Source organism: Mesoplodon bidens (assembly GCF_964165515.1).
Source record: "Mesoplodon bidens genome assembly, chromosome: X".
Taxonomy (NCBI): Eukaryota; Metazoa; Chordata; class Mammalia; order Artiodactyla; family Ziphiidae; genus Mesoplodon; species Mesoplodon bidens.
Window position 1 is genome coordinate 24,938,600 of NC_138163.1, and position 22,470 is coordinate 24,961,069.

Sequence of the window (22,470 nt, forward strand, 5' to 3'; positions counted from 1 at the left end):
CTGGACTCTAGTTAATAAATCTGTTACAGACATATGTAACTACTTTATGATACTAGGGTCAAACAAACTAGTGAATCAAGCCACATTCTCACTGTCAAAGAAAAGAAGTTTAAGAATAAGGAAAAGAGGAAGGCTAGGGGATTCCTGTGGTGGGGATGAGAATGGAGACAATAGCCTTATGGAAATAAATGTACAGTTGTCTCCACTCTCATCCATACCACAGGATTCATTGTAGCCCAGATACAGAAGTAGATATAGATGTGTGTGTACATGGGTGAGTATGCATGCTTATATTTCGTAGTTCTGTCCACTGGGAGGACCTAGAAGCAAGGACACCCCAACAGTCATAAGCACACCTAGCACTCAGATCTTTGTTTCTAACACCATTGTCCAATAAAGGAATCCTTGAAGTAATGGCTGATTCCAGACCGGGGCAGGGAAAACCCAAGGTGAACCCGTAATGTCCTTTGGTGCCAGGAAATAGGAAAGTGCTTGAAAAGGGGTGGGGCTAATGGGAAGATGCATGGCAAATGTCTGGGGGAAACGTGCAACATAAATGAACCTGTGATTTATGTTCAAAGCTCTCAAATACTGTCATAATGAAAGAAAAAAAAAGTTAGGAAAAGAAGTTCTACTGAAAAGCTACCAAGTTTGAAAGTCACTTCAGTCATGAATCATAACGGGGAAGCTCATTATGCAGTACACTCATGCTGTATAAAGAGAAAACTTGAAACCTAATTTGGCAGTTTTTATCGGTAATGCTTGAAGTTACAAATAATAATGAAAAAAGAATTAAAAAATCATTACTCTTTCAAGTGAAGTATCTATAAAACTCACATTTAAAAATGGCAAAGAGCATACACAACCGTTCATGCCAGAAAGTTATTTTGTCTGAAGCTGCCCACAGGATCATAAAATAAGCCAGCAGAAAAACTTGAAGATCACATTAGAGGAACTCTGTAATCATCTTTGAAAATGCTTCCCAGTGCTCGAGGAAGTCAGTTTACATTCTTAAAGATCAGTTATGACCTCAAAAAAGCTCTTTAATGTACAAGTCATTTGGAATTACTACCTTCAATGAGCTTAATATTTTCCTCTATGCTATCGGTGTACTAGTTTCCACATAAGAGGTGGGCGCCAAGGTTAAGTGCCAAAGAACTAAGAGCCAGGTTCTGGAATAAGATTGCCTGGGTTCGAATTCCTCATCTGCCACTTCTAGCTGTGTGATCCTGGGCAAATTATGCAACCACTCCAGGCTTGCCTTTCTTCATATGTAAAATTGGGATGATTAAAAAAACCCACTTCGGGGCTCCCCTGGTGGCACAGTGGTTGAGAGTCCACCTGCCGATGCAGGGGACGCGGGTTCGTGCCCCGGTCTGGGAGGATCCCATATGCCGCGGAGCAGCTGGGCCCGTGAGCCGTGGCCGCTGAGCCTGCGCGTCCGGAGCCTGTGCTCCGCAACGGGAGGGGCCACAACGGTGAGAGGCCCGCGTACGGCAAAAAAAAATTAAAAAAAAAATCCACTTCACCTCATAGGGGTTATCATAAGGATTCAGAAGTGCTTAGTATGGTTCCATTGCATATGGTGATAATTCAATTAATGACTAATAATAAATAGGGTTTGGGGATTTTTTTTGTTTTGTTCAATCTGAAAATATGTCTTGCTTCTCATTCTAGGTAATTCAGATACAATTTTTAAATATTTTATTTGCTTTTTAACGTTCTATCATTTATTTAACAAATACTTATTGAGCACTGTAATTTGCCAGGCATTCTTGTAGGTGTCTGGGATATAGCAGTGAACAAGACTGTCCAGGTCCCGCCCTCATGGAGGTGATGGTCTACTAGGGGGAGACAGCTGATAAGTAGAGAAATAAAGGAAAAGCTCCATGTGGCAGGTGCTTGTCAGGGAACAGCTCTGCCATGGACGTCCCCACATAGGCCATGAGGACAAGGTCAACTGCAGTCTGACCCAAGTCTCAGGCGAACGCCCTGTGACCCTCCCAGGAACATGGTAAACAGCCACGTGAGGAGCTGTCGGGAGGCCACTGGTCACCCGCCTCCCGCTCTTGCGGCAGGCTGCCATGAGGCAGTTTCTGGTCCGCCTCCTTGGTTTTCAAAAGGCGTGGGACTTCCAACCTTGCTGCTCCACTGAGGGTACAGCTGCGGGCCATACAGTCACTTAGTTGGAGTATGGAGCCGACTCCTCCACGACAGGGCAAGCCACCACTTGTGTCATCTGTCCTCCCTGTTTTGGTATCATCCTGTGGGACTGGGGACGCAACAAGTGGACATAATGCTGATCTTGCCTATGCTGCTAAGTAATAAACTCTCTGCATCAGACTTGGGCTTTGTTTCCTCTGCACCTGAATTGATGGCAGAGTTGCAAGTCCAACCTAGCAGCTGTGGCAGTAGTTGCCATTTAGGGACTGCCTGACCACTTGACAGAGCTAAGGGCCACAGGAAACTAAAACAGAGGTAATGTAATGGAGAGTGACTTTGAGGCTATTAGGGAGAGCAGGGAAGTGTGCACCAAGGTGACACGTGAGCCAGACAGGCTGATCTGGGGGAACCGAGTGATAGGCGGAAGGAACACCACGTGTGAAATGAACTGAGACAGGAGGCAGAGGATAACTGAACTGAGACCAGCGGGCAGAGGCTAGTTTACACATGGGCTTGCAGGCCTGAGGACAGCTTGAGTTTTCAAGTGTTAAGGAGGCAAGTGATATACAGTTGACCCTTGAACAACACGGGGGTCAGGGGAGTAGTCCAAAATCTGTGTAGAACTTGTTAGTTCCAAATTCAACCCACGGCAGAGCATGTAGCGCTGTGGGTATTTATTGTAATATTCAATACATCTGTGGGTAAGTGGCCCACGCAGGTCAACATCATGTTATTCAAGGGTCAACTGTAATCCGATTTATATTTTTTTAAAGATCATCATGCAAAGAAAGAAAATAAAAACAAAACACACGCACAAGAATGAAAAAAAGATGACCCAAACTGCAGTGCAGGGGCTGACTGAGAGGGGTGAGCGTGCAAGTAGGGGGCAGCAGCCTCCGAGCGCTCTGGCGAAGTATGCTTGTGATGCAGCCAGGGTGCTTGGAGCAGCGAGGTCGGAAGAACAGATTATCCACCCTTGTAGGAGTTTGGCTTTTACTCGGAAACTGGGAGCCACAAGAAGGATTTGAGCCCAAGAGTGACTCAACCTAATATTTTAATTAGGATCACTTAGGCTGCTGCGTTGAGAGGCTGTGTGTGTGTCAGTCAGGGGGAAGGGGGACAAGAATGGAAGCTGCTATTGCCATAATCCAGGGAAGAAATGATGACCAATTTGTCCACGGCAGCCTTCCCTCCACGACTTTGGCAACTGAACCTCTGACACTGTGAACCTCTCTTCTGTGAAATGTGCTTACAATAGATAAAAATAATGTATATAAAGCACTGTAGCACAGCATCTGACACATATTAAACCTATTAAATAGTAGGTATTATACTGGCTTTGCCAGTTTTATTCCTGAATCCTCTGCACCTACTTTCAGAACAGCTCTTAGAGGTTCTTGTGCCTTTAAAAATGCAAATAAAACCTTATCACTCTCTACTTAAAAACCCTGAAGTGCCTTCCGTCTGTGGAATGCAGAAAATCCACCCTCCTGGTCACCGCCTACCAGGTAGGTGGTCCATGGTCTGGCCCTGGCCTTCCTCTCCAGTCTCAGGGCCTACCCCTCTCCTTGCTCGCAGACACTCTGGCCTTCCTTCTCTCCCTCCAACACCTCAGATGGCTTGTTACCATCTCAGTGCCTTTTGCATTTGCTGTTCCTACCATGAAAACTTTCTACTCCAATGGTTCATGCGGCTGGTTTCTCTCCCAATGGCAGCTCAACCATGACCTTCCCTGGCCGCCTTATCTAACATATGGCACCCACCCCTCATCCTCCAGTCCCCAGCACATTGCTGTTTTAGGTCCTTTACAACCTGCCACTATTGGAAATTGTTTTGTTTACTGTCCCTTTCCCCAACTAGAATGAAATCTTCACGAAACCAGGAACCTTGCCCATCTTCCCCAGCACCTAGCACAGAGCGGATGCTCCGTGTATTTCTAGGATCTCAAATGCAGGGAAGGACATTAATTAACTTTCCAAGCTAAAGAATTAAGGCGGTAGCCCAGGTTATCTATAAATCTTTTATACATGGAATTAAAATGGGGACCTAACTATATTTACAGGTATAATACATACAATATTCTAAGCATTCACAAAATGGGAACATATGAAGGGTTTGACACATGAATTTTCCAAGTTGCTAAGGTTTGCTTCTTCCTTAAGCATCAACATTCCCCTGGATGGTAATACTCCTAAAACAGGGTCCACGTTGCCCTAGCTCCTAAAATCAAGCAAATGAAATTTCATTTTCCTTTCCTTATGAGCATCCCTATTGTAAGGGGTTGTAATGAAACAGCAGCCCTGAGGGATTACTGGAGCGTGACATTTATGACCATTTGCGCCAATCCTCAATGACTACACGGCCCCAGAAGGCTACAGCTTTTTTCTTTTGAATACTTTTCCTCTACCTTGACAGACTGCTATCCTACAAATTACTGCTATTCCTGTCAGTATCTCCCCTCCCCTACCTTATAAATGGACTATATCTGATCTGTTGAAAATTGGTTAAAGAAATAAAATTGTGAGAACTGTATGCCCCAAAAGCAGGTTAAGTCAAGTCTGTCTGCACAATATTCTTAAAAGTGTGTGAGCTTCAGCAGGCCTTTCCTTCCTGGCTGTTACCTGGGTTTCTTGCTGGGTTTGTCAACCAGCTAAAACAGAACCACAAACTAAAGAGTCTGCACAAGTCAGAAGGGGAAACAGTTCAGCTTCTTCATGATATTGTACCGACAATCAGACCGATCTTGGTTTAATCCCTGACACTTACTAGCCATGCACCTATCTTCTCGAAACATTCATTTTTCTCAGCAGCGACTTATGTTTATGGAGCACTTGCTAAGCCCCAGGCTGCTGTTGTGTTGCACCTGTACTCTCCCATATAATGAATCCTTACAGTAAGCCTGTGAAGGAGACAGCATTATCCCCATGAATCAGTTGAGAAAACAGGTTCCGAAGTTAAGTAACTCAATGTCACATAGCTAATAAGCAATGGTCAGGACAGTCTAACCCAGAACTCTTAGCTATTCATTCATTCAACAACCATCATCTGAGCTGCTACTATCTTTGAGGCACTAGGTATACACCTCAGTGAACAAGACAGGCGAAAATTCTTCCCCTCCTTTATTTTATACATAGTAGTTTGAACCTCTTAATCTCCTCCCCTTATCATGCCCCTCCTCCCTTCCCTCTACTACAATGAAATGAAGAAATTCTTGCCCTCCTTATATGGAGCGTACATTCTAGAGGACAGGAAAGGAAGAGACAAACAGTGAGCAACAAATACAAATGTAGATTATATTATATACTGCATGTTATTAGATTATACCACTCAAAATTGCCAACTGCCAACTATCTTGACCTACAAAAATGGTAATTTCATACGGTTCGACCTAAGAGAAGGTGGTAAGTGCAACTGAGAAGAGGAGGGTGAGGAGGGTCCGCAGTCAGAGGCAGGGTGCAGTGGTGAGTAGGGTGGCCCGGGAGAGCCCAGTGAGCTGGCGTGCTGAGGAGAGGAAGCGGAGTTATCCTGGATGCTACACTCACACGGGGTAACGCCCACCTCAGCCTCAGAGGGCATGAAGATCAAATGAGATAACAAAAGGGAAAACTTTTTGTAAACTAGGAAGTTCTAGGACTATAGCAAATTATTATTTAGTATCATTTAAAGTTCCCTGTTTTGCTGCTGGGAATTACAGCAGACTTTTTAAGGCATAAATATAGCTGGATGGCCTGCAAGGTTACTAGTTCATACCTTACCTGGAGCAGAGAAGCAATGAAGAGTTTTGGCTTAAAACTTTTCTTCCTGCTCCCAGAAAACAAAAGGTTTTGTTGTTGTTCTTTAGTCGATAGAGTATTCTCTACCCAAAGAAGGTAACAGCGTATGTCTGAAAAACTGTTGAACTGCAGGTGAGGTTGCTATCGAAGCAATTTAACAGAATTCTAAGAGAGAGCCATGTTATTTTAGCATCGGAAAATGTAATAAACTATATACCATGTGTCTAAAATCTGAGGTCTCTGAAGTAGGTAAGAATCTCACTAGCTCCACCAACCCATTCTACCAGATAATCATTATTTGCTGTGCTTGGTAAAGATTACAATTAAACTAGCTGCTGAAATTTAACAGACAAGGAAAAGGTAACCAACAGAAAACTACACTAGGTTAATTTGTAGAGAAATAACAGGTATGCATAGTTTCTTTTAAAGAGACAGCCTTTATTTTAAGGATTTTTACATTGAAGACTTCAAAAAGTGGTAGGTTTTTAGAACTTACTGACCTGTATTTAAAAGGAAATGTTGACAAAGATTCTCCAGAAATAATCTGAACAAGTGGGAAAATACAGTTAATACTACTGAAACCTACTAAAATAACTCCAGGACATATGGTTTATCCGACATAACAATACCTCTAAATGCTGTCACTGATATGAAACTGACTGCTTCTTTTCTAAACATACAGTGGTATAATTAACAATATTCAATCACTTCTGTTCTTTCCTGAATATATAAAAATTAAAATACCAATTAAAAAACTAATATATTCTCCTCTTTCAATGTTTCTTACAGATACAATTTCAATATTTTCATTCAATAGTGGTGTGGTTTAAGAGGTTTTTCATTCACAAGTCAAACAACAATTCATCCAAAGGGAACTGATACTCTATAGGCTCATAGTGCAAATAAAGAGGTTGGGAATGCAGCAACTGACCTCTCTAAAATACAGAACGGATAAAATTCTTAGAAGATACATGCAATAAGCTCTACTAAGCAGCTGGCCACAGAACTAGAACATCTGATAATTTTCCTGGTGACTTCAATGGGACTCCAGATGTTTCCAAACTCAACTTGAACTCTCATCTTAGGCTTTGTATTTTGCTTTTCCAGTTTCGCTAATGACACAAACATGCTATAAAATAAAAATCCAGAGATTCACATTAGAAAAGTATACTGTGAAGTGAAAGGCGAGAACAGTACTTGGCATGTCTTCTATGAACAGTATTCTGCTGCAGGGGTTTTTACAAAACAAACGGCCTTCCTCATCTTCCTCACCCGCGTTCACAAACGCGTTCTCGGCACTCCTGCTTCCAGAAGAGGTGGTGGGTATTTGAAGGAGAGTGAATTAAAAGACTTAAACTAGTTCATTTCTCACTTACTTATGACATCTATCATCTGATATAATAATGGGACAGTTACTGTATATTAAACCTGTTCAACTGTTTAGCCAGCAAGAGTGTTACCCTAGCCTGGCCAAGTTACAGCTTTAAGGATGTCTGTACTTGACTACAGCTTTATGTGACTAATGGGAACCATCAGTCTGTTCAAATTATGAGGTGCTGGAAAGAGAAAACAATTCTTCCCTTTTATAAATTTTTATATGGGTTCTGAAAAATGAGAATGAGGAAGAAGCATTACTTACATTCAAATCCCTGAAGTATTCATTATAGTCAAGGGCATATCCTACAACAAACTTGTCTGGAATTTCAAATCCAACAACTAAAAAGAATCACATCATTTAGATACAGAAAACATCACTTTCAAATCTAATATGTGCAAACATTCTCTAAAGTGACTCTAAACCATTTCATATAAAACTTGTTGGGTTAAAGCTGGTTAAATGATTGACAAAGTATTTCACTTACAGTCTGGTCTATATCCAACACTTCGCGGGGTCCTTTTCACCAGCAAGCTGTTAATTATAAAATGTGACATGTGACACACGGAGACACTGCAGGGCATTACAAAAGAGGATATTCATGTTCTGCAACACGGTTTCATCTGCAGTTTGGCATACTATAGTCAGTTTTAACAAACCCAAAGACACACTATGAAATGGAGAGAGCTAAATCACAGGGCTCCCTGGGCAGGGGCAGCAATGAGTTCACACTACAGATGAGGCCCTTGACTGATCTTCACCTGGAACACGATGGGCTGTTCTGAGAGCTGCCCCCTGACTATTCACATGCCCATCAAAGGGCAGCTACTTGGGGAGGATGAACGGGTGGGGAATGCCAACGAGCAAAGACGACAAGTAAAGGCTTTCAGTCCCAAATCCCTGGGAAACAATCCCTAAGCCACAAATGGTGTGGGAGAGGTGAGCATCACCTTTCAAGGCTTTTAGTAAATAGCTTACAAAGAGGAATGTTAGCCTAAAAAAGAACTAGCATGCTAAGGAGATAGCATTTGTTCTTGAGAGCAGAAACTGCAGGTAGGATGCATCAACTCTAACGAAAGCTAATTTCATAATCCAAGTGCTGCCTGCTGAAATTTTTCAGCCATTAAAAAACCTGTAATGGTGCTCTGAAAGCCTTTACATATGATAAGGGCAGTCCCAATAAAACTTAAGATTTCATGACTTCCTAGATAAGTATATTAAAAGGGCTGGAAAGGACCTAAAGTGATTCTCAACCTTCGCTGCACATTGGAATCATGTGGGAACCTTAAAAAATATGCCTTGGTATCCCCATGTGTCAAGTGGGAATAATAGTCTACCTCTGAGTTGTTGGGGAGTGAAACTATGATTAGGGATAAACACAGGTAGAATTAATAAGCCAAACAACATAGGTAGGACCAGGAAGTGAGGCTGGCTTAGAAGAAAGGAAGCAGGCATTGTACATTTTCAACGTGGCTACAAAACAAGATGCAGCACACAGGACCACTACATCACTCAATTCCAGGAGCTCAGGATCTCCAGGGCCCACTCCTTCCTACCACCTCCTAACCCGTCTTTGGGATCCTTGGTCTCAGGTTTGCAAAGAGGCCCCAAATCCTCTGCCATGCTACCTAGGACAAGTTTGATATCATTATTAGATTGGTGAAAAAACAAATATTAATAACATTGGGCAATAAGGTAACTGCACTGAAAGGCTTTAACACACGACAAATTATTTACAAAGGACACTTACTGAGTCTTATTTGAGATTATATTACTTTTTGAAGATAAGAAAATTTACCCTTACAAAGAAGCAATTAATCTTTTTTCAAATGAAGAAAGTATCCTATGTCAAAATGTTATATACATACCTTGCAACCTTGACCATCTTTGGATTATGCTGCTTGACCAAGGAAAGCAAGGTCTGCATTGTTTTGCCAGTGTCAATTATATCCTTTAAAAAAAGAAAAGACATTTAAATGGTAAATAAAACCATCATACCTTTAAATTCAGTCATTATATAAACACAAAAAAACAAAACCCCATGTATAACTGGAATAATGCCATTTTTTTTTTCGGTGCAGTGATTCTCCCCACAATTCATACTGAGATATTCTGGAATCTGTAAGTCATCTGGCTCTCAGCAAGCAGTAGGAATGCCAGTCCTCAGGGCTGGATTTTATAGGCACCAAGAGATCAATGACAGCTAATATATATATATACATGCAAGTATGTAGACACATATTTTATTAGAGAGTTGTGGTGCTGCCCTTCATTATAAAAGATATTAGACTTTTTTTTTATAAACTCAAGATCAGGATGCTCCAACTCTCGGATGCAGGTGGTTAAGAGACCACACCAAGAAACACTGCTTTATACCATCTTAAAAGTATCCAAAGTATTAAAGTTTTACCATATAGAATTACTTTACATGAAAGTGAACCTTAGCTATTTAGTCAAAAGTAGGACATTATTCAAAACAAACCTATCTCTAATTGGGAAAACATTTCTTAAACCATAACCCTAATGCTCTTCAATGAAAATATTCTCTACAGATGGTACAAAGCAGCGTTCACAAAGTGGGGCTGTAAGTCATCAGAAACATCAGGGCTGGGGATTTGTGAAAAATGCAGATTTCTGGGCTGTGGTAGACAGAATTCTGATGGCCCCCAGCACTCCTGCCCCCTGGTGTACACACTCAGAATAATCCCCCACTCCCTGAGTGTGAGTGGGACTTGCGAAATGATGGGGTTGTCAGTAGGTTGTGTTACACAAGACAGCTGTGGCAGTCTGGAGAGAGATTCTGCTGGTTTTGAAGAAGTCAGCTGTCATATGAGAGGGTCACGTGCTAGGACATGAGGACAGCCTAGCAAGAAAACGGGGCCCTCAGTCCTGCAACCACAGGAACTCAGTTCTGCCAACAACCTGAATGAATCTGGAAGAGTACCATGAGTCACAGGTGAGATAGGAACCCCAGCCTTCATTCAGCCTGATGAGACCTGGGGCAGAGGACCCAGCTACCCTGTATTCGAGTCCTGACCCCTGAAAACTGAGATAATCAGTGTGTGTTGTTTTAAGCGGCTTAGTCTGTGGTAATTTGTTGGGCGGCATTACCACAGACAAAATGAAGCAATCTGAAGTGGAATTAGTGAATCTGCATTTTAAAAAAAGCAACCAGTTCCCAGGGATACTCATGTACACAAACCATGTGAAAAGTGTGTTATTTGTTTAGTTTTTAATCTATAAGCTAAAGTTTCTAAAAACCTTGGTAACAACAAAAAATGAATCAGGGGTTACTGTTGCTCTTAAGCCTTACACCATTTTACATAAAAGAGTAAGAACTCATTCTATTGGTGGGAATATAAAGTACTTTGATGAGTAATTTGGCAACAATAGTAAAATTGAAAATGTACAAATTCGAAAACCCAGTCATTCCACTTCTAAGTGCCTGTATCCAGAGAGAACTCACACACATGCACACAGGACAATGCAAAAGGATGCTCTTAGCAGCCCTGTTGTAGTAAGAAAAATTGGAAGCAAATTCCCTAGTTGTAGGGCAATAAATAGGTTGATTTGTACACTGAAATGCTATGAAGGGTTTTAAGGTCAACTAATTCTATATGTTTCAACATGAATAACCTCAAAACCAATTTTGAGTGAGAATAACAAGCTGCAAGAGAGAATATGTACAGTGTAGCACTATATAAATTATCAAAAAATATATTTTGTATATGGTTATATATATGCAATAGAAGCATAAAAAGCATGGATGGGAATGATATGTGTAACTTTAAAAGGAACAAAAAAAAATTCAAGCCAAAAAGAGAGGGGTAAGAAATATACCAAAATGTTTCCACTATCCGGTAAAAGTAAATTACTAAATATTTCTTAGGAAAAAAACAATCTCATTCCCTTATAACACAAGCCCACCATTAAAACTGATGAAAAGGAATTTCTTTCCCAGGGTTACCTTTAGGACTGTGCATACCAAGTTAGAAAATCATAAACACTATATTAAAAGTATGTAAAACTTACTTCAACAATCAAGACATTCTGGAAGAAAAAGAGAAATGAAAATCAGTACAATGAATCAGACAGTGTTTCCAATTATAATTCAAGTCACATCATAACAAACTCTAAGGATTTATCCAAATTCTTGCTTTAAGCTACTTTACTATATCGAACCCTGATTCAAACAAATGGGCCATCTGTTGGGATTTGGAACTCTTTAATATAAAATTTTCACTGCAATGGAATTTTTAAAAATAAAATTTGACCCATATGTTCATTTTTTAAAGAGTTTTCATTACTTAAACGGAGGTCTAATCTTGGGCAAGTCACGAAATTTCTCTGGGCCTCAGTTTCCCATGTGGAAAATGAGGGACTTCAACTAATTTGTGTATTCCAACTCTAACATTCAAAACTATAATTTGTACAATAACTCCAAAATCATGCATTTAACTTACCATATGGAATCCAATTCAAAACGCATTTTCTCAGTAGGCTGAAATTGATCTGCATTTTCTGGATGTGTTCATACTCTTGGACTAAACTAAAAGATACCAATGCTTCCTCCCACCATAAACCCTTACCCCAATTTCTACCTCTCATAATTTTATAGCTGTTAGAACCCTTAGAGAAAATACTGTCTAACAATTACCTCCGAGGTAGAGAAGAGTCCTATATCTATTCTTGGGAATGAGGTAGCATTTCACATACTGGTTATAATCATTGTCACAAGAAGATTCATGTTATATTGCTTATTTGTAGTTCTCATTTCTCTATCACATACCTACGGGCATCAGAATTTTAATGTTCTATATACTCTTCTAAGTCATTGGTTATCAAGGTAGGGCACACAAGATCCACTGGGTTGAAAGAAAGAAAGATTAGAACTTTTTTTAAACCTCACCTTATGTAATCTATAACTTTATAACTGCATGCATTTTATAATATACATTATATTGCTACCATAGTTCATATGCAATTTACTCCTTTCCTCATATCACAACTAATTTCTCTCTTTTCAAATGATATTGTAACCTAAATCTTTAGGAAAATTGAATATACAGTTGATGCTTGAACAACAAGGGGACTAGGGACACTGACCCTCCACACAGTTGAAAATCCACATATAACTTTACAGTCGGCCCTCCATATCCACAGTTCAGCCGTATTCACAGATTCAACCAGCCACAGATCGTGTAGTAGTGTAGTAAGGATTTATTGAAAAAAATTTGCATGTAAGTGGACCCACGTAGCTCAAACCCATGTTGTTCAAGGGCCAACTGTAATCAATTAATGGACCAATAATTGTTTCACCACCTACCATGTGGTTCTTTCTCAGCACTTTCTCTAGCCCAGCTAGCACATCTGAAGGGCAACATTTTCCCATCAGTAACTTTGGCTCACTGATGCAGCAATTTGCACCATGGGATGGAATTATAGTTTGAAAAGAGCATTGAATTATGAGACAGAGAAACTGGATTCTAGTCTTGCCTCTAATACTAAGTAGCTGTAAAACCTTGTCTAAATCATAATCAAAGACTTTTAGTACTATGAGGCTGAGAGATTAAATATTTGCCACACAAAATTGTAGTATCCAGAGTATGATGTCATTAATGTTTAGAAAAATAAAAGAATGAGAATTGCTACCATTACCGAGAGCTTATTTTACATCAAATAGCTACATCCTTACTTAATAAATGAAAAAAATGAGGCTCAGAGGTCAAATGACTTGCCTAAAGTCATAAAAATAGTCAAGTGGTAGAGGATAGATTTGAAGAGGGGTTTTCAGGGTCCAAAGCCCATATTCTCAACCATAACTGGAAAAAAGGAGAAAACTATTCATATATATATGTATCTGCACACACACACAGTATCCTCCAGAGATAAACTGAAATAGAATGTCTAAATAACCCATAATCTCACCACCAAGAAACAACTTCACCCAACTTCTGCATCTTGTTTTTTTCCCACAATAAACGTGCTTACTGTGACTATCATGAAAAGAAAGTTATTTTAGAAGCAGAGACCTTTTAAGATCACAGAGCTATGTAGTGGGACAGAGCCATTAGGTGGGAAAGGCAAGGTCAAATGGAATCACAGAAAGCTTTGAAGGCTAGGTCCCTTCCAGCACTAAAAACTGATTATAGGAGTAAGGGCTTCAAATGACTTCTAATTATGGGCAAAGCATGCTGAAAGGGAAGGAGGATAGGTCTGGCAGGAAGGGAAAAGAGTCAACAGATTATAATTTCTCCTTTGAAGTTTTCAAAAGATGTTGAGGAAGACAACATTAGTTTGGCACGACCCTGATATGGGACCATAGAATTTGACACAAGTGTTGCATGTTAAAGTTGCCTCACAGATACTCAGTGAAGTAAGCTATAAACATTAAAATCTAAAAACCAGAGGAAGAAAAGAGCTTTGGAGGCAGATAGACCTGCATTTAAATTCAAGCTCTAGGGGCTTCCCTGGTGGTGCAGTGGTTGAGAGTCTGCCTGCCAATGCAGGGGACATGGGTTCGGGCCCTGGTCTGGGAGGATCCCACATGCCGCGGAGCAGCTAGCCCCGTGAGCCACAATTACTGAGCCTGCGCATCTGGAGCCTGTGCTCCACAACGGGAGAGGCCGCGATAGTGAGAGGCCCGCGCACCACGATGAAGAATGGCCCCTGCTCGCCGCAATTAGAGAAAGCCCTCGCACAGAAATGAAGACCCAACACAGCCATAAATTAATAAATAAAAAATAAAATACACACACCTTTAAGGATTTAAAAAAAAAAATCAAGCTCTACCACTTAACTGGCAGTGTGACTTTGGACAAGTCCTTCAACCTTGCTGAGTCTTAGTCTCCTGATCTGTAAAATGGGGATGATAATATCTACCTCACGAGGATTCTTGTGAAGCTTTTATGAGATTATGCCTTTATATTTGGCACTGTGTCTATAAGCAAAAAAGTAACTGGCAGCTGAAAAAAAAGCATTCCAAAAAATAAAATAAAATAAAATAAAAATTAAAATTAAAAAAAGCATTCCATTATTTATCATTGGTTACTCAAAAATCATTTCAGTGTATCTAAAGAATAATATTGTAAATATTCAACTATTTTAATAGCTCTATTATCTCAGCGAAATGTCTATGCTGGAAGAATTTTGATGTATTTTAAACTCTTTTTTTGGGATTCCTTAAAATAACAGTATGTTTGAACATACTAAGTGTTCTAACTACCAGAAACTGTTTTAAGAGCTCTACATGCATTATAACACTCAATCCTCTTCACTCACTGAGATGACTGCCAGTAGCATCATATGGGAGACGAGAGGTTAAATAACCTGCCCAAGGTCACATAGCTAGGAGGTACTGAGCCAGGCTTTGAATCAAAGCTCTCCAGCTCTAGAACCCACACTTTCAGTCACTACATTATACTGTTTCTCTATCTTTTAAGAAACTATGTGCTGTTTATTTTTAAAAAGAAGACTGTCCTTTCCCCCATATATTCTTTTGAAGGATCCCAAATTAGATCCCCACAGAAGCATACCAGCAGTACTTGGCAACACAGACTTGATGTTTAATGTTGGATTTTGCTGCCTCTTTGCTATATGACCTAGGGAAAGATACCTAACTTAGGTTGTTTCCAAGGGTTAAATAACCCTTGTCTGAGTGCATAAATAACTATCTAAACTGCCTCTTGGTGATGGATTGAAAGCACAGTGTTACTAATTGACTCAGTATGGAATGTTCTTTTCTTCCCCTTCAAGATACATACCTTTCCAGTTAAAGTTGAGAGATCATCTCCACCAATTACTTTTATGTCACCTGTTGACTGGTCATTCTAGTTTAAAAAAAGAGATAAATATATATGTATATCTTTCCATGTATACACACACATTTCAAATTATCAAATGTGAACTAGAAGATTTAAGAAGTTAGCTATCTAATGTCATAGCATTATGATATTCTAAATGACACAAACTGTAAGAATTATGTCTCTAGAAATGAGTGACTAGGTAACTTTCAAATAGAGATTAGTAAAAATTAAGAAGTTCTAATTGGCCATTACTGATGTGATGCTTCGAAGAGTCCTAAAAATGGGGTACACCCATTTTCGAGTGGGCAGTATTACAGAGGCCACCCATCTTCAGTCTCAGTTATTTCTGAACCACGAAAGAAGTTATTAGCATGACAGGTGTCTGGTTCTGGCCCTGGACCATTCCCATGAGTCAATCAAGGTGTAGAGTCTCGTCTATATCACACTCGACTCCAAAGATATTTCCCTCAAAAGTCTAGCTCAGGCCCAGGTCATCTTCAGCACAGTCTGGGAAATCAGGTCTGATCAGTAGTCCTTTAAAGCATACCTCTTAGGCTCCCAGTTTTATGCTATCACAGAATCTAGTAGAAACCCTTAAAAGAGTTTCAAAAGGGAATGCTCCACACCCAGTGTAGTTGGTGGTGATAATGATCATAATTTGGCTGTGCTGGATTCAAGACAGAAAACTGGAGTGAAAGAGCAGGTGAATGAAACGGCTTAGACTTGCCCTACCAGAGAGCAAAGCATACCAAAGCTGTGGCAATTACAGTGGTGCTGTACCAGCACAGTAATAGACAAAGAGATCAAGGAACAGAATAGAGCCCAGAAACAGACCCAGAAATATATGAGGATTTAGTATATGATAAAGATGGTATTTCAAGTCAGTAAGAAAAAGATGAATTATTCAGTAAATGGTGTTTCATCAACTAGTAATCCATTTGGGAAGAAAATAAAGTATGATCCCTACCTCACAGCATACACAAATATAAATTCCAGATGGATTAAAATCTAAACGTAAAAAATAAAGCCATAAGCAGACCAGAAGAAAACGTAGAATATTTTCACATTCTCAGAAAGGTAAAAACTTAGGCATGACATGAACCTAAACTGAAAAAAAAGATCTGTAACGAGTATTTCTATTATACATTGGGCTCCAACAATAAGAATCCAATAGAGAAATGGAGAATGAACACGAATAGGTAATTCACAAAAGAATGTCATAACATATAAAATGATATCTGAGAAACAAATAAACAACATGATTCTACTGTTCACCCATTCACACTGGCAAAACTTAAGCCTGATGATATATATTTTGGCAAGAGTGACAGGAAACAAGCACCCTTGTTGTTGGTGAGAGTATAAATCTGTACACTGTCCTTTGAAAAATATATAGCCATACCTATTAAAATTGTAAACACACATGCCATTTGTCCCAGCAATCCCACTTCCAGGAATCAAAGCTACAAAAACATAAGTGTGCAAAGGTACATACAAGGATGTTCACTGTATCAACTGTTATAAAAAACAAAAATTGGAGGCAACCAGCATGTCTATTAACAGGGAACTATTTAAATTAAGTTCATCCACACAATGTAATACTGTGGAGCTATTAAAAAGAATCTGATAGGGCTTCCCTGGTGGCGCAGTGGTTGGGAGTCCGCCTGCCGATGCAGGGGACGCGGGTTCACGCCCCGGTCCGGGAGGATTCTGCGTGCCGCGGAGCAGCTGGGCCCATGAGCCGTGGCCGCTGGGCCTGCGAGTCCGGAGCCTGTGCTCTGCGGCAGGAGGGGCCACGGCAGTGAGAGGCCCACGTACCACAAAAAAAAAAAAAAAAAAAAATCTGATAATCTATATACACACTGACATGAACAATGGTAACTAAAATCACCAAGTTATAGAGCAATGTGTTGCCTACGAAACCATTTCTGTTCAGCATTTTTAAAAAGCTTATAACTGCAATTACCTCTGAGTAGTGAGAAGGGATAAGAAGACTTTCTACTTTTATATACAGGCATACCTCAGATATTTCGGGTTTGGTTGCAGATCATCACAATAAAGTGAGTGTCACAATACAGCAAGTCACAGGAATTTTTTGGTTTCCCAGTGGACATAAAAGTTATGTTTGCACTGTACTGTAGTCTATTAAGTGTGCAATAGCATTATGTCTAAAAAGACAATGTACAATACCTTAATTTAAAAATACTTTATTGCTAAAAAATGCTATTGTTTATATGTGTAATCTTAAAAAATGGTACAAACGAACCTACTTACAAAACAGAAATAGAGTTACAGATGTAGAAAACAAACATGGTTACCAGGGGGAAAGGGGCAGGGATAAATTGGGAGGTTGGGATTGACAGACACACACTACTATATATAAAATAGATAACTAATAAGGACCTACTGTATGGCACAAAGAACTCTACTCAATATTCTGTAATGGCCTATATAGGAAAAGAATCTAAAAAAGAGTGGATATATGTATATGTATGACTGATTCTCTTTGTTGTACAGCAAAAACTAACGCAACATTGTAAATCAACTATACTCCAATAAAAATTAATTGAAAAATAAAATAAAATAGTGACGTCAAATACTGTGGAGGATGCAGAGAAACTGGGTCACTTATACTTTGTTTATGCGAATGTAGAATGGTACAGCCACTCTGGAAAACATTTCAGCAGTTTCTTTAAAAATAAAACATGAAACTATGGTAAAACCCCACCCCACCCCAAATAAATAAATAAATAGATAAAAAATAAAAATGCTAACCATCATGTGAGTCTTAATCTTTTTGTAATGGTAACATCAAAGATCACTAATCACAGCTCACCATAACAAATATAATAATGAAAAAGTTTGACCTATTGCGAGAATTACCAAAATGTGACACAGAGACATAAAGAGAGCAAGTGCTGCTGGAAAAATGGCATCAATAGACTTGCTTGACCCAAAACTGCCACAAACCTTCAATTTATAAAAAATGCAGTATCTGCAAAGCACAATAAAGTGAAGTGCAATAGGGACTCCCCTGGTGGTCCAGTGGTTAAGAATCCATCTTGCAATGCAGAGGACACCAGTTCGATCCCTGGTTGGGGAGCTAAGATCCCACATGCCGCAGGGCAACTAAGCCCGTGTGCCACAACTACAGAGCCCATGCACTGTGAAAGAGCGTGCATGCCACAACTAAGACCCAACACAGCCAAAAAATAAATATTAAAAAAATTATTTTTAAAAAAGTGAAGCGCAATAAAACGTGGTGTGCCTGTACTTCTAATTTTGTCATACACTTCTATATATGTGTCCGTATTTTATGGAGTGTTATTTTTGAAAAACACAAATGGGCCAACAGTATACAGTGTTGCAAACTAAATGTAAGATACATAAGTATGACTACCAATAGCAAAAAACTCTTGCATATTACTTCTCACCTTAAGGAAATTTCGGACACCTCTTATTCTAACTAACTTTAAGTTAGGGTTTAAACCTAGAGTTTCAAAAACAGAATTAATAGCAAAAAAAAAAAAAAAAACAAAACCAAAACTGTATGAAACCTGAAGCTTTCAATGAGAGTGAATCACAGCAGTAAACGATTTACACAGTAAATCAAGTTAAATAGCGACATCTTCTGTATAAATCTGGTATTACAGTCAACTTCAATTGACCCCTTTTTAACAGAGAAAAGGAGTAAAGATCTGAGAACTGAAAAGTATGGAAAAAACCCTGTGATCCAAAGGCGATGGTGATAGGGTAAGAGACAAGAGAACTCCAAGCACGCAAGACACTGCTGCTGCACTAGATCTAAATCTCCATATTTCTGTTCGCCCCAAGGGTTTTAGCTTCGAGGCTCCTTTTTCTGGAAACACAGCCACCTTTTAAATGAAGGGTAATACAGAAGATTCATTTAAGAAAAATGTTACAGTCCACTGTGCTAGAATACAAGTATAAGTGCCCAAATTGCATACAAATGGCACCCATGAATCAATTACCCCACCAGAGGGTTTTCCCTTGCTCCCTCCCTTCCTATGACAAGCTTCCCACTGTATCCCTGTTGCATTTCATTACTGAGTGACTCTTATGTGCTTCATCTTTAAGGAGATGATGGGACTGGCATGGGAGAGCCCAATCTGTCCTTAACTCAGACTGTCACTGTCAACTACATAAAATCCCCAGAGAAGCTCTTTGGGTCTACCAAATACATACTCTCAGTGTCTGTGTTTCCATTTTATCTACCTTTTCTCGAGTCTACGTGAAAAAAAGAGAAGGGAAATAGGAAGGAACTTTCTTATTTGTCTATCCCTAAAAATTGTGCAAACCTCCAGGTAGCAACAAGAACTGAAGCTTGGTATAGGAAAAGAGGAGAGAAAGCTGTGTGAAAACACGTTAATGAGTGGGCTGCAAAAGAACGGCTTGGAACAAACAGGTTGAGACCATAAGAAGAGAATGCAGAGAGGTTAATCACCAAAACTAGGCTCCCAAGAGGGTGAGACTAGGAGTATTACTGAGGTAGGAAGTCCAGCCTTAGCACTTAGTGGCTTAGCAATATGTGCCTTCCTTTTTGCAGTGAACTTCAGATCATTCTTTAGGACCCAAGAATGGAGTTATGGGGAAACAACTGTTCCTTCTACATCCAGCTAGGTCCCAAGTCCACCACACTCAATCATATTTTCTCTTCACGTCGTAATTTCAACCATCCTCTGTGTCCTTTAACTGTTCTCCTGTACCCTGATCAAATATCAACAAAAGGGAGAATATTAGAATCATAAACTTTTAGAGGTAGACTGCACCTCAGATGAAAAACGGCAGATATCCAATTTTCTAAAAATATATGCAGAAAATAATAAGTCTGGAAGGATATATGCCCAGGTAATAAGTCAACTTATTTACCTGTTATTTTAAACTTAAAATGTTGCTTTAAAGGAAAAAGAAGCTATTATCAGTTTTAAAAATGATGCTGATGAAGCAGGGCCCTTATAGATCATCTAATCCTGCACTATTCAATATAATAACCACTAACCACATTATTTAAAATTAAATAAAACTAAAAATTCAGGGACTTCCCTGGGGGTCCAGTGGTTACGAATCCGCGCTTCCACTGCAGAGGGCACAGGTTCAATCCCTGGTCGGGAAACTAAGATTCAACATGCCGCACAGTGTGGCCAAAAAAAAAACCAGATCCTCTGTTGCACGAGATATATTTCACAGCCTCACAGTCACATGTGGCTAGTGGCTCTTTACTAGACAACACAGACACAGAACATTTCCATCATCACAGAAAGTTCTGTTGGTCAGCATTGCTCTAAACACATCAAAGATATCATTTGGTACAACAGGGTACCAGAAAAGATTGAAGTGTTAGTGCTGATATTTAATATCTGGTATTTTCAAGTACACTGTTTTCAAACCTTCAGAAGTCATTGCAACCTGTGTTCTTGCTTTTCATTCCATGTCTGGTTTTGGACTAGGATCTGATAAACATGTTCAACAGAACCACTCTTCATGGACTAAAAGACAGTACCTTGCATACAACAGGTGGTAATATGTTTGCTGAATGAATTAATCAATTTCCTTAATTTTAAAAAAATATTTATTTATTTATTTATTTATTTATTTATTTATTTATTTATTTATTTATGGCTGTGTTGGGTCTTCGTTGCTGTGCGCGGGCTTTCTCTAGTTGCGGCGAGCGGGGGCTACTCTTCGTTGCAGTGCACGGGCCTCTCATTGTGGTGGCTTCTCTTGTTGCGGAGCATGGGCTCTAGGCGCACGGGCTTCAGTTGCTGTGGCACACAGGCTTAGTTAGTAGTTGTGGCTCACGGGCTCTAGAGCGCAGGCTCGGTAGTTGTGGCCCATGGGCTTAGTTGCTCCATGGCATGTGGGATCTTTCTAGACCAGGGCTCGAACCCATGTCTCCTGCATTGGCAGGCGGATCCTTAACCACTGCGCCACCAAGGAAGTCCCTCCTTAATTTTTTTTTTTAAAATAGAAGTTGTGGTTTCATGGGGCCAAACCTGACCACTACCTTCATGTTCTACTAATCAGGGTGCTTACATAAAACCTAAGTTGTCCGACAAGGACTACATCACAGTGAAATCCACAGGCAAGAGTTAGAAAGTATACTTTTTTTTTTTTTTTTTTTTTTTTTCTTTTTGTGGTATGCGGGCCTCTCACTCTTGTGGCCTCTCCCGTTGCGGAGCACAGGCTCCGGATGCGCAGGCCCAGCGGCCATGGCTCACGGGCCCAGCCGCTCCGCGGCATATGGGATCCTCCCAGACCGGGGCACGAACCCGTATCCCCTGCATCGGCAGGCGGACTCTCAACCACTGCGCCACCAGGGAGGCCCAGAAAGTATACTTTTGACTCTAGTTCTGTTAGCGTTTCCTTATACCATGGACAGTACACATCCCCATTCCTGCCAATTTAAACTGAACAAATTCTTTTCTCCATCCACGTCTATGGTCTTAGTTCAATAAGCAGGAGAAAGGCATAAATCACTTCACTTTCTTTATATATATATATAAATAGATAGATTTACAGAAGATAAGCTTTAGACTATCTAGTGTCAACATCAAAGTGGTACGTTTACATTTAACTTCAACTGTTCTGGAGAAAAAAGCATACCTTAAAGCAATTGACTAAGTACATACAGAGATAAGTGTCAGACCAAAAGCTACTGACCTTTGCTTAGAAGAGACACTTTAAGAAACTACTCCAATATTTTCTGCATTTTTCTTCAACAAGCTCACTCAAAAAGTCAGCTTCTTACAAATAACAAATTGCTATAAAGTAATTTGTACCTTTGATATACTAAACAGATAGCCTAATCAAGCTACTAATCAAGTGACTTCCAAGATTAAGACTGAAACTTATAGCTTTATGAACCTTGACCCTAACTGAGGAAAAATCCCATAACTGGCAAAATGAATTGTTTGCATGCAAAACTTCTGAAGAAATAATAGGAAGCCCATGTTAGAGGATCCAAGTCAGTTAAAAGTTTTCCCAAATAAGACTCTCAGTTCTGCACAGAATTAAAGGCCTGTCTTCACATTGAAGACCTGTAGGATCCTGGGCAAGTCACTTAATACCTCTGCCCCTCATTGTTCTCAAATGTACATGGAGATAATAATTCATAACTCAAAAGTTTTCTGCAAGATTTAAAATCCTAAGAAAAGGGACTTGCCTGGTGGCGCAGTGGTTAAGACTCTGCACTCCCAATGCAGGGGGCCTGGGTTCAATCCCTGGCCCGGGAACTAGATCCCATATGCATGCCACAACTAAGGAGCCCGCCTGCTGCAACTAAAACCCGACACAACCAAATAAATAAATATTTAAAAAATAATAATAATGAAAA

At 39.9% G+C, this 22,470-nt stretch overlaps 1 protein-coding gene across 2 annotated transcripts in view; it reads right to left on the reverse strand.

Moving 5' to 3' along the window:
- Positions 1–6,353: 6,353 nt before the first annotated feature.
- HPRT1 (hypoxanthine phosphoribosyltransferase 1) overlaps positions 6,354–22,470 on the reverse strand; it is a 30,714-nt gene continuing 14,597 nt past the window's right edge. The window contains exons 4-9 of one of the 2 annotated variants that reach the window (XM_081223184.1): positions 15,075–15,140; positions 11,344–11,361; positions 9,180–9,262; positions 7,799–7,845; positions 7,576–7,652; positions 6,354–7,065 (exon numbers count right to left, since the gene is read on the reverse strand). In XM_081223184.1, the coding sequence (XP_081079310.1) occupies positions 7,018–7,065; positions 7,576–7,652; positions 7,799–7,845; positions 9,180–9,262; positions 11,344–11,361; positions 15,075–15,140 (339 nt within the window). In that variant the 3' untranslated portion in view covers positions 6,354–7,017. The remainder of the gene's footprint in view (positions 7,066–7,575; positions 7,653–7,798; positions 7,846–9,179; positions 9,263–11,343; positions 11,362–15,074; positions 15,141–22,470) is intronic. The other variant, XM_081223183.1, reaches the window with a different exon arrangement.